This window comes from Lissotriton helveticus, chromosome 11 (genome assembly GCF_964261635.1).
Source record: "Lissotriton helveticus chromosome 11, aLisHel1.1, whole genome shotgun sequence".
NCBI lineage: Eukaryota > Metazoa > Chordata > Amphibia > Caudata > Salamandridae > Lissotriton > Lissotriton helveticus.
The window spans coordinates 472,604,616-472,621,670 of NC_136072.1; the positions used below are offsets into that span (position 1 = coordinate 472,604,616).

Genomic DNA, 17,055 nt, shown 5'->3' on the forward strand with positions numbered 1-17,055 from the left:
CGTGTTGTTTTCATCCTCAGCCTATCTGCGTTGTTTTCACTACCCTCACCCGCCATCTCTGTCACCGGTTGATTCTCTTCCCACCCCCTCATTGCTTGCCCCCGCTGTGCCCTCCCTATTACCCAACCCATTCCCTTACATCTTTTACTTTTTATTTGTCGATCCAATTTGGATCAGCAAAGAAAAGGAAAAAATGCTGCGTCATAGTCTTTTTTCCTCCTCTTTATTGATCCATGTCGCACTGTATCAGGGATGCTCTACAACATGACTGCAACAATTGAGAAAGACTAAAGGTATAAAATACAAAACCTATTGACTTTGTCAGTGCTTGTTAGCCTAGGCAAAGAGTGGAGATTCCAATGAGTGTTTCGGAGGAGTGATCAAGCAAATCCTAAATCAATGTGGTGGAAACCTGCTCACTTGTGCTTTAAGAGATATTCAAAAACAACTGTAAAAGGACTTCCAACAATGTTTAGACCTTCCTCTGGTGTTTTTCTGCATCCTGGAGCTTAGCAGTATCGGGCTGGGTATTGCCATTTCTCCCTTGTATCCTAGGATGTCAAGCGCCACTAAGCCGTGTTACAGTTCTTCTAGAAATTACCAGATTTTCCAAATAATGCAAACAGCTCTCATTGAATGAGCCAAACACAAACTGGGCTGATTCCAATGTTGGATTGACTGGAGTCGGTCCGACATCGGTTGGGAACTGGAACCGAGCGACAACCTGTCATCGGTTCCAGCCCAGGAAGTAGGATGCGTCCAAACCCTGCTCGGTTGCAATCCTGTTATTTACACTGGGAGCATGCATTCTGTTAGACCTGGCATCATTGGCATGAGTCTCTCCTCCATTTTTTCTGTTTGCCTCCTCTGTTTACAATGTTTTTGCTGGTATATTGCTTTGGCACTGTGCCACTGCTGATCAGTGCCACAGTGCAAGTGCTCCCTATGTGAAATTGCTGTATTGATTAAATTCCATGTTTGGCTTATTTGGTTTACTGTCAGTCCCTAGTAGCGTGCACCAGGAGTGCCAGGGCTTGTAAATACAAATGCTGCTAGTGGGCTTGCAGCACGTGTTGTGCCACCCACAAGAGCGGCCTAGTAAAAGTATGTCTAAAGGTCTGCCATTGCTAGACCTACGTGCAGTCTGGTACTGTCACGCAGACTGCGCAAGTACTCCTACTTGCCAGTCCCTAAACCTTCCCTTAACTTCATGTTAGTCACCCCTATGGTAGGCCCAAGGGCAGGGTGCATTGTAAGCATAAGGTAGGACAAGCCTGACAAGGTTGGCATGTCCTAATAGTGAATTACAGCCATATTCGTTTTTCACTATTGTAAGGTTACCTGCTCTCCATCAGTTAGAATGGGCTGCCAGGATTATTAATGCTATAATCCTAGCGGGCTCAGGGAGCATGGTGCAATGTCGAGTTTGGTATCCCTGAACTCAGGGTTTAATAACACATCCGTTTGGGTGGATGGTTTTTGGACTCTGTGTTTGAAAATAGCACTTTTAGAAAGTAGCTATTTTCTTGTCTAACTGTCTACCGGTCTCTGCTGGTTCTGGTGTGCGTGTGACAGGAGCTGGGTGGCTCCAGAGGTCTGAATGAGTCAGTGTGGGATGAGTGGGGCATTTGCATTGAGAGTAGGGGAAGAGTAGCTCCTGATAGCCTGCCCTGCCTGATACAATGCTGGCTCCGCCCCCCTGCCAGGCGACTGATGACTCTGTGCCTGCCAGGGACTTTCCTGGCCCACCTCCTGCCGGGCGACTGATGGCCCTGCCCCTGCCAGTGACAATGCTGGCTCCGCTCCTGCTGGGCGGCTGAAGACTCTGCCCTGCACAGTGAATAGGCCAGGTGCCTCGGCCTGGCAACACCCACAACAAACCCAAGATGGGGGGAAATTCCCCTGCATGGACAAAGGGATCAAAGCCAAAAAGGGGTATAAGAGAAGGACCCCTGCACCAAGAATTTAGATCACTTCTGACAAGGAAACCTGAACCAAGGACAAGAAGCCTGCTGATCCAAGGACTGCCTACCCCTTCTGCCAGAGTGCTGTTTGTTGGGGGAATCCTGCAGTTGCTTCTTTATTTTTGCCAAGGAACCAGGAGAGAGGAACTGAGTGTGTACTCTCAAACTTGCTAAAGAAAATCTCCAAGGGTTGGAAGAGTGTCAGCCTCCTGTTGAAGTCACAGGGTCAAAGGACTTCATTTATTTGCTAAAAGTGCTTGTTGCTGGAACCTGAAATCCAGCACCTCTGGAGAATCCAGCAATCTCGACGCCGACGGACGCCGCCGAATCCAGCTCGACATCGTGAGTAACGGCTCCAGTGTCCCGCACCTTCGACGCCGGCCGCCGGGCCCGATCGACGCCAGTAGCGACCCCAGTGAGTAGCGAGTTCGGCTCCAGCTCCAAGTGACCCTGTGCCGACGCCGCTGCTGATCGCATCAACCTCGAGCCCCCCTCGACGCCGTGAGCGCTGCTCACTCTTGCAACATCATCATCGACATCGACGACGACGCCGTATCCTGCTTCGCCTCGTGAGCGCTGCTCCTGCCTGACTTCGGTGACGCCGCTGAAGATCGCCCCGACTCCGAGGCCCGATCAACGCCGAAGATGCGACGCCGCACATCTCGACGCCGCTGATCGAGTGCTTCACTTTTCCAAGGTACTGTGTTGTTGGGGTCTGTGCGACTCCGGGCTCGACGTAGCGCTCCTCGCGGTCGACGCCGAACCTTTGGATTAACTTTGCCTCGACGTCGTGTGACTCCCGTGTGGGTTACATTGTTGCCAAGAACTGTGTTTTAAAGAAGAAGAGTTACTTTTGATACTAAAGACTTTGTGCTAAGAAGAAACTACGCTTGAACTATTATTTTTCCTTCCAAGAGTATTTATTAAGATTGTGGTATATTTTTGTCGTTATTTGGTCTTGTGCTAAGCCTTATATAAAAATCCTTATTTTTATAATACTACTGTGTCGTGTCCATTTGTAGTGTATTCACTTTATTACTGTATGTGGTCATAAATGCTTAACGCACTGCCTCTGAGATAAGCCTGTCTGCTTTGCCAAGCTACCAAGGGGGTGAGCAGGGGTTATCTAAGTGTGTGATCCCCTTGCCCTGACTAGAAAAGGTCTGCCCCTATTTGTCAGAAGTGTATACCTCTACCAACTAGAGACAGCCGCTTCTAACATTGGTGGGTCAGCGGTGAGGATTTGAACTTTGCATTTATGACCCATGTGCAGTAATTAGTGTGGGCTACATAGTGAAAGCAGACCATAGCGCAGCCACAATCTAATGGGTAGGATATTTTATTTTTTGTTCTCCGCTTTCCTGGAACTTGATTTTTGAAACTGCCAGTTTTGACCATGAGTGATGCCGGAGTCACTGCCCCTGTTGTTGTGGAGGAATTTGATAGGAGTAAGATAAACGACTATCCGGTAAAGAAGCTGAAATCCTTTTGCAAGCAGTTTAAAGTTCCTACCCCAGGCATCTCAAGGAAAGAAGATTATCTTAAAGCTTTGGAGGCCTGGTTAGAGGCCAGAGATCCTTCTAATGTGGTGGTGGTACCGACAGAGGAAGGGGAAGGGGAGGAGGAGGTGCCAGTGAATAGGCCCACATCCCCTCCTGTCAGCAGTGTTTCCTCCAAGGGTCTTTCTCCTGAAGAAAGAGAAGAAAGGGCGAAGGAGCGAGCATACAACATGGAAATGGCCAAACTTAAGATAGATGGGCAGTTGGAGATAGAGAATGCAAGAGGCAGGAGAGAAGCTGATATGGAGATCAAAAGGTTGGAGTTTGAAAGAGAAAAGTTAGCTTTTGAGCGTGAGAGAATGGTGAGGGAAATGGAGCTCAAGGCTAAGAATTTAGAATTGAATCCCTCTGGTGGCAGCATCCCATCTGTGCCTGCAGAAAGTAGGTTTTATTTTCCTAAAGATGTGATCAAAGATTTTCAGAAGAATGAGGATATTGGTCAATGGTTTAAAGCATATGAGTTAGCATTGTTGGCCCACCGGGTCCCTGAGAAGGATTGGGGAGCGGGGTTGTGGGGTCGCTTTGTGAATGAGGGAAGAGATACCCTGTTAGACATGCCTGTTGAGGATAGGATGTCTTATACTCATATGAAAGATGCTTTAATGTTAAGGTATGGCCTAACCCCAGAAAAGTAAAGACAGGCCTTTAGAGAATGCAAGAAATTGCCTGGTACTACGTGGGTTGAATATGTGTCATTTTTTTGCAGAGCCATGGATGGTTGGGTAAAGGGCAGCAAAGTGGAAAGTTATGATGCTCTTTATGATTTGTTTGCTTGGGAGCACTTGTCTAATAACTGTTTTCCAGAGCTGCGCCAGCACCTTATTGATAGCAAGATATCTAACCCTAGAAAACTTGCTGAGGAGGCGGACCGCTGGGTCAGTACCAGGGTCCACAAGGGTCCAGTGGGAGACTCAGCCAAAGGTGGGCAGGGTCCCCAGCAGAAGAGTGGGCATGCTCCGTCTTTTGTACTTGCCTATGTGTCACCTTAAAGTGCACAAACTTTTCATCATCATGTGCTCACGAGCTGCACAGCATCCACTACCTCATGCAAAATACCCAATACCCTTGATGTTCAGCACAAGGGCCTCATTTACAAACTTTTGATGCACGGCAGTGCAGCAGGCCTTCCTGCTGCGTTGCTGTGCATCAAAAGAAAAGGGCAGGAATGCACCGTATCTACAAGATACAACACTGGTTCATATTCTTCTGAATAATTCTGTTTCCTATAATGACATCATGACATCATGAAAACACAAATGGTGTAGCGGCGTCGACGTTTCCGTCTCTCCCAGTTATTTCACCGAGACCATCCTCAGGATGATTGTTGTTGAATATGAACCAGTGTTGTATGGCTAATCAAATGTATCGCCCATACATGTGAACAAATGGTGTAAGAAACTACTGTAAAACCGGTTGAACTTTGACAGTAGTAGTTTTGTGTTGCCTTATACAATGTGCTTGAACTGGTGTATATGTTCCTCAAAAATCGATTCTGATGTGAATATAATGAATTTGACATATGAAAAATGAAATTTTTTGACATAAATAACTTTGTTTCACGTCTAGATAATTTATTGGTTCTCTTTTGTGACAATTAGTAATTAATAAGTATTATACTGAATAATTCCTCAAGGTTCACTCTCCATGCTATTGATTATACCCAGTTCCTTGGGGAAGAGTGGGTTGCCTTTTTGTTAGGTTTCGACCTGGCGAAAAGCTGCGCCGCGCAGCTTTTCGGCGCAGGTCGAAATCTTTTGAGTTACACTGTGTGCTTTAGTTCAGCCTCTCTCTTCCATTGGCTAGCTCCATAAATGGAGGCTAGCCATTGGAAGAGAGAACTGTCCGTCATTTCCCGAGGCGATTGGTGGGCGTTCCCGACGATTCTTTCCCTCTCCACCCTTTTCGCATCGTCATCGCGGCCGTGGGCGGGGCTTTTTTTTTTTTGCCGTCCAGGTTTGTTTTGGCCATTCCCGGCCGACCACCGCCGGAGAAAGTCCAGGGGAGTGCTTGTTTCTTTAAAAATCGCAAGTCTCCCGTGGGCAGCGGGTCTAGTACCATGTAGGGTCTCGAGAACTCTTCCTTTCTCGTCACTGGATTAATGCACTTGCTGGAAACATCAGTGTAACCGGTGGTTTATAAAATGCGAATCAAGTTTTTTAATGCAAAACAGTAGAGTTCTGTTTCAAATCGTGTATAAACTGTGTACATCGAGCCGAAGAATCATATGCGCCGTACAAAAGCATGTATGTCTTTTAACGTCATCATTTTCTTTTTTTTAATGGTTGGGCCTTTTAAATCCTCTTGGCTGAAGTCCCTTCTCGCTCTCTCGTGAATACAAGTATCGCGCCTCGCGCGGGCATCGGTAGCATTTCTAAGTATATTCAATGCCAGGGTGATTCACGCGCTGCGGAATGTTGGATAGCCAGCTCGCCGCCCCCCTCGCCACATACCAGAGATGTCCCTCCCCCGGCATCGCGCCTGGTTCTAAACCCCGATAGGCCCATGGCGAGAAAGGATGGAAGTCGTCGGCAACCCGAACTTTACTTCACAATTTAATGATAACATTAGTTCATATTTTTAAAAACACACCGAATGGAAGTTTAGTTTGCATACACGCAATTAGATATTACTCTCAAATATTGTAAATATACCTAAAGAAATGGTATAACTCGTGAGTGCTAAATTTGAAGGGGCGCCCTCCACCTTGTCTATAAAATAGCCACCACACAGTTTACAGTTTATGTATCGAAGCGTTGGTGAAATAAACGTTCTTTAAGAGAGGTCCTCATCACTGCTTCTCATCCCTACTTCTAATCCACCAGTCCACACCACTGCTTCTCATCCCTACTTCTAATCCACTAGTCCTCACCACTGCTTCTCATCCCTACTTCTAATCCACCAGTCCTCATCACTGGTTCTCATCCCTACTTCTAATCCACCAGTCCTCATCACTGCTTCTGATCCTACTTCCAATCCACCAGTCCTCTCCACTGCTTCTCATCCCTACTTCTAATCCACCAGTCCTCACCACTGCTTCTCATCCCTACTTCTAATCCACCAGTCCTCACCATTGCTTCTCATCCCTACTTCTAATCCATCAGTCCTCATACTGAATGTAATATTGTCGAGCTGCATTGGTCTGTGTTGCACAAAATGCCTTATAACTGAGTTCTATGATATTGACGTACTTGATTGTTTTTACCAGTTCAGAAAATTAAAAAAGGTTTTTTTTTTCTTTCCCATACTGTGTTAAACGAATATCATTATTTAGAATTTCAGTAACACGTTGGCCGAGCTCAGTAGACAACAGATCACTGACGTGCTAGTTTTTTGGTCTTAATGTTTATAATAGGCACTTTTTTTTTGATTAAGGCCTTTTTGGATTCTCACAGGAATCTAAGTGGCCCAGAGACTGGCGAAAAAGTCAAGACTGCCTCTCGCCTGCACCACAGGCTGGGCAGGAGCTCCCGAGAGGGGGTGTGGAGCGTGTCAGAGCCTTCCTGTAGGGGAGGGGCAAAGGGGAGTGGTGGTTCCAGTGTGTAAAGCGTACTACAAGGCCCCGCCCTTGAAATGTCAATAATATAATGATGTGCCTGCTTTCTGGGGCCGCCCTGATGATGAAACCTGAGCCATTGACGGTTGACTGGTTGTTGATTAGCATCTCAAACTGGAATGCGCTATAGAGTGTTGATCGAAAGTACATGATCCCCCTCTCTGGTGAGCTCTTACGGGACTACCTGTTGTTTTTGGGTTGACCTTGACTAGATGAAAGGGTGGGTTGGCCGTGCCTGGATTTGAACCCATGACATTCATATCATCACTATGAACGATGTTGGTTCAAGCCTAAAGAGTCGATGCTTAGAATGCCAACGTCATGCGTGAAGAGCGACCGCCCTCATTTAAAAATGTGCCATAAACCCACCCCTGTCGCACATTTCACTACATAACGAGTAACAGATGAGGTGCTGTGGTTAAAAGTTCCTGCGTGAAGCTCCGGCGGCATGTGGTGATGCAGTCGGACACTGCCGCACATTTAAAATACTGTTCCATTGGACTTTAGACTGGAGGTAGTAGCGACTGGTGGCGGTGGATGCAACAGGTTGCTCTAGGATACTCTGACGTGTTTTGAGCCACTGTCATTGGTTAATTAGTGCCAGTGTTTGCCAATGATCGGCACCGTTTCTTGTTTCTAAACACCGACAATTATTTAGAACAGTAAACCACAAGGCGACGCTGTCTCTCTATTTTTTAACAAACCAATGCTATGTACTATAAAAATAGAAATAGCACTTTGGTGCCTTTCCTAAAGCTCGGGGCGACCTGGAATTGTGCAAAATGTCAGCTTCTGTAAGTAATGCTGCCACAGTAATACAGACACTGGCATTTGGAGGAGCTGTGGTTAGTGCCAGCTGCAGTGGCAGACCTCTGGCCCTAGGACTTTTATTTGTACAAATGAAACTGGGGTCTCTGCAATATTTGTGATGCAAATTCAAGGCTTCAAAGTATGATGTTCACAATAACCAACACCCTCACATAAGAACATGCTTAAAACAATCCCTACAAATGACAAGTGATTGTAAGATAACTGATTTATAATATGCTTTTCTGGCATCATTCCAACCAGAGTAACACAGTGTGTGGGTGAAAGAGTGGTAATTGCACTGCTTTTAGCAAAATTGAAACATCACTGTTTTTCCATTTTATGCAAACTGCAAGGACTTCCCATCCATGCTGGCCCTGGAGGGTGCGTCCCAACGGGGTGAGGGGGACTGTGTGTGTCTGTGGCTCTGTGTATGTGTGTGTGTGTGGCTCTGTGTGTGTGTGTGTGTGTGGCTCTGTGTGTGTGTGTGTTGCTCTGTGTGTGTGTGTGTGTGGCTCTGCAGGTATGTATGTGTGTGGGACTCTGTGGGTCTGTGTGTTTGTGTGTGGCATTTGCGAGAGATTAAGCTATTGGCATTGTAAATGACAGTGCCATTTATTTATCTGTTTTGAAAACCAACACATAAATACAAATGTTGTCATTTACAATGCCAATAGCTCTAACTTTTTCAAAGGCGAAACCGTTGCATTGTAAATGCTTGTTGTTAGAGTATCTACAAGATACGGCGCATTCCTGTCCTTCTCGCCAGTGCTCTAATAGCAGCCGTCCACCAATGAAGAAACTTTTGCTCCATGTTGCAAGGGTGCATGAGTTGCGGGGATGATTGTTTTTGTGCAAGAAGGGACACCTTCCTGCACAAAATCAATAATTGATGGCATTTTCTTTTTTTTCTTTACATGCTGTAGAATGCAGCACACATAAAAAGCGGAAAAAAGTATTTCTCCTCGTTGCACGCCTCCTAAGCCTCGCCTGGGGAGGCAGAGGAATCCGACACATTCTTATGTTTACGATTCCACGTAAATCTGGGAATGCTTCAGCTCCATGGGTGTTGCGTGGGAACACCCACAGCAACACCTATGGAACACCCCTTTCACGCAATATTCTGTGTGAAAGGGGCACATATTTACAAGGCCATGAAAAGCCACGTAAAGTGGCTTTGCGTGGCCTTGTGAATATGCTGTGGCACATTGCACGACCGTAGCATAAAAAAGGTGACGCTCCGGCAGCTCAAAAGTGCATCTGGGGCCTCGTAAATGAGGCTCACAGTGCTTCCTGGAGTTTCAGTTCAAAGCATTTTCACAAGTTCTACTGTGAGGTCTATCAGCGGCTGCTCCCCTGAGCTACTACACGCATTGCACATCTGAAGCCCATCACCAACCCAGTACTCTTCGGTGATGAATAAACAGTGATCAAAGGGGGTAAACCACTGCTATCCCCACTACCTCACACCACCCCGCGTCTGATGTGCATCAGTCTGTGCTCTGCTGATGTACAGATCACCCTCTCTCTGCTGTCACACAGGGTTCTACATTATTGTTGTCCTGTGGCACTTGTGCCTGCAGATCTGTTGAACTTTTAAGAATTGACAGTTGTAGAGGTGATGGTCTAAGTATGGGTGCATACCCTATGTGTGAATTTGTGCATGCACTTTACAAAACACAAACCTATTGTCTTTGCCAATGTTTGTTGTAGCACCTCTTTGTTTCAGACCGACTGCATCATCCACATACCATACACACTACACTACTATTGGTTGCTTTACTACTGTTAACAGTTCTTGAATCAACAGCTAACAGTAAACCACACTTATGAATGTTCCTTACTTTTCACATATTAAATAACCTTTCTTGGTGATTTGTGTTTTTCCAACAGAGTCAGATCTTCAGATATGTCATCTGACAGCACCTACCTGCTGCACCAAAAAAATGGAAGAGTTCTATCAAGCAGCTGTTCGGAGGGAGCTAGTTCAGGGCATACGGTCACTGAACTTTGAGCTCAAGTTTTTGATTGTTGATCACATCACTGAATTTCAAGGTAAGAAAATAACTTTATTAGCCCTCTAAGGACTGTCTACAGCCAAGCAGTGTTGTGAAGCCATTAGGCTAAAAGGAAATTCTGGAGAGTTGACAATAATCTGATATATCTCAATAACCACGTGGCTGGAGAACTTTAAGCAACATGTCTAGTAAATGTGATATGTAGCTGACTTTGGATATGGAGCGGACTTTGCTCCAACCCTGATGGACTCTCTGAATAATTTCAAATGCGGGCCTATTTGAAACTATCGAATTGACATAATATCCTGGATTTTCCAACTCTTTACTTTGTAGTGTGCTTTTGCTTTCTAGACTGCCTACCTGAATCGCTATGAGGTTATAGCTACATGTTTTCATCTGTCTGTTGCAGTGATGTCTTATACCTCTGAAATATGTCCATCCCACAATTGACTAGCCTGCATACAATCCAAGCCAACCCGTAATGAATAAAGTCAGTCCCTGACACGTGTTTCACTCTTATTAGAGCTCGCCAGAGAGACACAGGTTTGGGTAGTTCCCAAAATGAGGAGTTCCCTACCCATAAGTCAGGGACCGCTCTTATTCATTCCCAGTTGGCTTTGATGGTATTTTATCAATCCAATTGTTAAAAAGTTTTAAGGTTGTTGTGGTTGGTACCAGCTTATTTACTGCGCTTAAAGACTTTGCTGCAAAAATGGTAAAGAGCTTTTCACTTTTCTAGCTCGGCGGGGATGGCACTATGCTAATCCTATGCTTTAAAGCTATGTTAATAAAACAGATATTTGAGGTGAGCAGTTTTAGAGTGTTGTTGAGTGTTTGTTCCATATAAAGAAACTTCTCTCCACCTAAAACCTGGGAACTACCTTGAGCTCCCTACTTTTTTTTATTTTTATTATAAATTTTATTTAAACATTTCACTGAAAAACATTACATATTTGCAGAAAGCGATACCTTTTACAAGAGTATAACACACATGAAGTACAGAGGGCAGCAAGAGGAAACTCGGTTGTACAACTTAAAACAGTAGGAAGAGACCAAGCTGGCACACTATATTTAGCGGCATACCAAATACAAGTCGCAATATGATTAGAAGTGTGTTCGGCTGTACATATGTATATTCCTCCTGCAGCATACCTTCTGTTTTAGGTGGTAGAGGATCCAATCTACCTACAATTTGCATGGAATCTTAATGCTCCTCCTCTGTCATGTCCGCTTCTTTTTCAGTAAGGAATTGTTTATACAGTCCCCAAAAGCTCTTAGGGCGACTCTGAGGGGGTAACAACTCATTATACAACTCAGTCTGTATATTACAGTACAACATATCTTTAGGCCATTTTGAAACCGTAGGGACAGCCCCCAAGCACACCACATTGCTACTCTGCATTGAGCGAGTTGCAGACCCAATGCCATTAATTTACCGACATCTCTCTGTTACTCCCTAGTGTAACCCAACAGTGACAGCAGGGGATCTGGGGCAAGCAAAAGACCAGTGATCTTGTTAAGCCCGTGGAATAGTTGACACCAGAACTCAGCAATCTGAGGACAATGCCAGGCCATATGGAGAAAGCCCGCAGGGTCCTCTCCACATCGATCACACCTGGCTGAGTCCCTCAAGCCATATCGCATCAGTTTCTCTGGTGTGTAGAATACTATGTTTAGGAATTTAAAATGTATGAGTCTGTGCCTGCCATTTAATGAGACCTTCTGTGTGACCTCACAGCAGTATCTCCATTTATCATCATCTACTGTTATGCCTAGATCACCCTGCCAATCTAATCTGGATTTACTATACTGGGTTTTTCTAAATTCTTGTGATATGCCATATACATTAGATATACAATTTTGGGGGGATTTGGAGCGAAGCAAGTATGTGAGGGTAAGTAATTCAGGTGGTTCCTGTAGATCGTCTCCCAAAAGTGCCTGCAGAGCATGTCGTACCCTGAAGAAATGGAATTGTGAGAGTGCAGTGAAGTCCTGCCCCTCTCCTTCTACCTCATCCCATGTGTGAGCCCTACCCTCAGTGAATAGATCACCCATAGTTGAAATGTTAATGGATCATAAACCCTGCACTGTGTCCCTGTCCACACGCATTGAAAGCCAGTGACACCACTCCACAGGCAGTAGTGGGGAGTATAGCAGTACAAATGCTTGCCTCTTTGATAAATCATGCCAAGCATGGACTGTTGAATTGACCGAGTCAAGTATGCTATGTCGTCTGATCGGATTATGGCACAGTCTCTGAGGGAGAGGGTCCGGTTTGACCGCTACTCGTTCAATATACAGATGTGGGAGATCATGCGGCCCATGCACCCAAAAATGTGCATGTGAGCACAGAGCAATTCTGTAATATAATTCTAGATCCGGGGTTTCCAATCCACCCATTGAATAGGGAAGTGTTAAAGTATTCCCTTTAACTCTTGGCTGCTTACCCGCCCTGGCCAATCTCACCATTAGCGAGCGTAGGATCTGAAATGTGTGTTTGGGGAGAACCATGGGAATGTGTAGGAAGAGAAATAGAAATCTAGGCAAGACCACCATCTTCATTAGCGAGATACGTCGAATCAGAGACAAGGGAATGCGGATCCAGCGGTCAATATCTTCTTCTAATTTCACAATCAACCTGCTGTAATTATCACTGATTACTAATTCTGATTTGGTGTGGATTTGTATCCCAAGATATCGCAGCGGGACTGTGGACCACTGTAGGGGGAAGTCCTGGGCGACTTGCTTTGTAGACGGGATCAGCGGGAATACAATAGATTTAGCTCAATTAATTTCCAAGTCAGAAACACCCCCAAACCTCAACACTTAGTTTATTATCAGTGTTAGGTTAGATCGCGGCTCCCTGACATACAGCAGCATGCCGTCTGTGTAAGCAGATACAATGAGATTGTAGTTTGGAAAGCATATTCGTCTGTGCCCGTGGTATTCACGCAGTGCACAAGCCAGAGGTTACCCTACAATTGCATACAACAGCGAGGGACAGAGGGCAGCCCTGCTGCGTGCCTCTTGTTATCATAATTGGTTGAGTGATCACATCCCCCACCCGCACCCTAGCTACTGCTCTATGATAGAGGACCAACACCAGTTTGAGGAAAATCTCACCCACTCCGATTTGTCGCAATACCTGCCTCCCTGAACTCCCTACTTGCTAAAAATGTGAATGACAACTCTAACAAATCATTCATTGAAGAAGCCTGAACATCAATTCACCAAAATGCCAAAGGTAGCAGAAGTGACATCACAGTCCCTTTGACCCTTTTCACTCACACACACATGCACATACATTCACACTTAAACACTCTCTCACGAAAATACACGACCACCACCAAGCATGCATACAACATACATTTAAAAGCCTCTTTTCACTTACCTCAGTTGCCAGGGAAGGTCTTGTTCCAGCTAATTGTACTCCATTTTTTGTTATACTAATAGTGAATAATACAACAGTATTTACTATTAAAGAAATACAAAAATTTTGCTAAAACAAATAGAGTGGAGCCCCAACCGTTGTCCATAAGGAGGAGTTGCAACTGTGTTTCTTGCACTGATTTTGCCGCCTCTGACACCAGGGGTCACACAGGCAGTTCTAAGAGTTGCTAGGGGCAAACTTTGGGTCGCAGCTAGGACCCCTGGTGACATCTATATGTTGTCCATGTGAAGAAGGCTGACCGTTTGCTCCTCTATTTGTTTACTGTCTTTTGGGCTGGTCCAATATCTGATTGACACTTCCAACAAGTAATTGTTGAAGGGGGCTTAAGAGCTTCTCTCTAGGTATATTCTCTCTGCGCCTCTCTGCTCTATGGCACTTAAGTATACCAAAGACAATGATGGATTTACTTTGTGATACGTTGCAAAAACATAAAAAAAATATGCAAACCATACAAATTCAATGAACAAAAGAAAAGGTTAATGCCTAGTTATGGTTACAAAAAATTACATTATTCTTTCTTTACAAACCAAACTTAAACTACACAAACAGTGGAGTGGCTTACAGTGGAATAGCATGAACTGGAATGGCATACAAGGGAGTGGCGTATAGTGGAATAGTGTACAGTGCAGTGGTGTTGAGAGGAGGGCCATTGAGTGGAGTGATGTACAGTAGAGTGGCAGAGATTGGAATAGTGTAGATTACAGAGATATAGACTGGGTGTGGTACAATGGAGTACCCTAGAGTACAGTGGAGTATAGTGGAGTGGCCTACAGTGGTATAACTTAGAGTGGAGTGGCATGGAGTGCGGTGGCGTACAGTAGAGTGGCGTAGAATGGAAAAGCATGTAGCAGAGTGGCATAGAGTCTAGTGGTGTAGAGCAGAATAGCATAGTGTGGTACTGTGTATTGTGGCATAGCTTTGAGTGGCAAAGAGTGAAATAGTATAGAGTGGAGTGGCGTAGAGTGGAGTAATGTAAGGTGCAGTGGCATAGAATAGAGTGGTGTAGAGTGGAGTGGCGTACAGAGGAATAGTGTAGATTGGAGTGGCATACAGTGGAGTGGTGCTGAGTGGAATAGTGCAGAGAGGTGTGGCTTGGAGTGGATTTGTCATACAGTTGAATAACATAGAGTAGAATGGCCTACAGTGGCATAGAGTAGAGTGGTGTAGAGTGGAATAGCTTTGAGTGTAGTGGCATTAAGTGTAGTTGCGTACAGTGGCGTGGTGTCAGTAGAGTGGAGTAGCGCAGAGTCAAATTTTGTAGAATGGAGTGGCGTACAGTGGAATGGCATAAAGTGGAGTGGTACAGAGTGGATTAGCGTAGAGTGGAATAGCGTAAAGCTGGATGGCATGGATGGGAGTGGCATACAGGGGAATAGCATAGAGTGGAGTGCCTTAGAGTCGAGTGAAGTTGAGTGGAATAGCATAGTATCATTGGGCTTATTGTGGCATAGAGTTGAGTGGCATAGAGTGGAATAGTGTAGAGTGGAGTTGTATAGAGTGAAGAAGCGTAGGGTGGAGTCGCATAGAATAAAGTGGTGTAGAGTGGAGTGGCTTACAGTTAAATAACGCAGAGTGGAATGGCGTAGAGTGGCATAGAGTTGAGTGGAGTAGAGTGGAATAGCTTTGAGTGGAGTAGCATAGAATGGAGTGGTGTACAGTGGCTTGGTATCAGTAGAGACACATAGAGTTGAATAGTGTAGAGTGGAGTTGTGCAGAGTGGAGTGGCATGGAGTTGAACAGCGTAGAGCAGAATGGCATAGATTGGAGTAGCATACAGTAGAATAGTGCAGTGTGGAGTGACGTAGAGTGGCTTAGAGCCAAATGGAGTAGAGTAGAATAGCATAGAGTGGAATAGTGTATAGTGGAGTGGTGTAGAATGGAGTGGCGTACAGTAGACTGGCATAAAGTGGAGTTGCGTAATGTCAAATAGTGTTAAGTGGAGTGAGGGAGAGCAGAGTGATGTAGAGTGGAGAGGCATAAATTGGAGTGGCATACAGTGGAATAGCATAGAGTGGAGTGATGAAGAGTGATGTGGAGTAGAGTGGAATAACTTAGAGTGGAGTGGTATAGAGTGGAATAGCTTAGAGCAGAGTGGCATAGAGTGGAGTGGCGTAGAGTGGACTGACGTAGAATGGAGTGGTGAAGAGTGGAGTAGCATTGAGTGGAGTGGCATAAAGTGGAGTAGCATAGACTGGAGTGGTGTAGTGTGGGTTGGTGTAGAGTGGTATAAAACTGAGTATTATAGAGTGAAGGGGCGTTGAGTGTAGTGGGGTAGAGTAGAGGGGCATAGAGTAGAATAGCATAGAGTGCAGTGTCATAGAGTGTAGTGGTGTAGAATGGAGTGGTGTAGAGTGCTATACCTTTGAGTGGAGTGGCATAGAATGGAGTGGTAGTAAGAATATATTGGGAGGAACCCTTTGTGGAAAAGGGAATGGGTTTGTATGTCAGCAAAAATCAAAATTTCCCTGTTCCTTATTTTTATGAGACTAAGGTCTTGAGGAAATCTTGGGTCAAAGAAGTATTCTGAGCGGGGCTTAAAGTTTCATTCAGATTAACAAATTTACATATCATACAGTTTTGCTAATTTTACAAATGATGATCAACAGGATACCATAAGGGCAGAGAGAACAGAGAGATGGATTCTATATTTTTATTTTTTATTTTTATGAATTTCTCTGTATGAATTCTTTTAAGATGTTATTGTTTTTATGATTAAAATGATGTTTTTAACAATACAACTAGAAAAGCTTTATAAATAAAAATATAGAATCCATCTCTCTGTTCTCTCTGCCCTTATTGTATCCTGTTGATCATCATTTGTAAAATTAGAAAAACTGTATGATATGTAAATTTGTTAATCTGAATGAAACTCTAAGCCCCGCTCAGAATAGTTCTTTGACCCAAGATTTCCTCAAGACATTAGTCTCATAAAAATAAGGAAAAGGGAAATTTTGATTTTTGCTGACATAGAATGGAGTGGTGCCCAACCCCGGGATATAGCAGTTTCAATGCCCACACTGGTGCGGGCATGAAAACCAGTGTTGTTTTTTGCTTATTCTGGGCAATATTAAAACTCCCACCAAGTGAGAGCCAACATTAAGTCCATTCTCTGCGGATGGGAGCATGAAAATCCTGCGTCCCGGGAGACTAAAAAGTTTTGGGTGGGACCATGTGGGCCCCTTCCCATTAAAAAATGGAGGGCCCGGGGGATGTGTGTTCTGTGGCCTAAAGAGGCTTCGGGCGCATGCCCCTTCCCCTTAGATTTTGTCCTCGGTTTCCAAGAAAGCTCAGGGACCAGCTTTCTCTCTCTAGCAAAAACATTAATCACAAAAGTTATCTTAACATTTTTATTGCTGCCTGAAAGCTGGATGCACAAGTAACACTGCAGAAGGTACTTTTAAATATTATAATAATGCTAAACACAGTGCCCTCCCTTGAGGTCAGGGCACCCCTCATAGAGATAAGAGTTTTGTCTAGTGGCAATTTTGACTCACCATAAAGTAGCACAGAGGGTTAAAAGGCCTGCTGCAAAGAACAGATGTGTATTTTATGTCGATAGCTGAGTGGATTAATAAAGCCAGCCTTTAACAGAGCTTTAACCCCTTCACTGCGGCGGCTATTCCGCCGCAGTGCTAAGGGGGCGGGGCGGCCGCATGCTGGTGACGGAACCGCTCCGTCACCAGCATCGGTTGAGCTATGCTGG

At 44.9% G+C, this 17,055-nt stretch overlaps 1 protein-coding gene across 2 annotated transcripts in view; it reads left to right on the plus strand.

Moving 5' to 3' along the window:
* Positions 1-17,055, plus strand: part of LOC144791380 (glypican-5-like) — a 1,511,072-nt gene that overhangs the window by 359,991 nt on the left and 1,134,026 nt on the right. For both annotated transcript variants that reach the window (XM_078666067.1, XM_078666066.1), the window contains exon 2: positions 9,777-9,938. In XM_078666067.1, the coding sequence (XP_078522193.1) occupies positions 9,777-9,938 (162 nt within the window). The remainder of the gene's footprint in view (positions 1-9,776; positions 9,939-17,055) is intronic.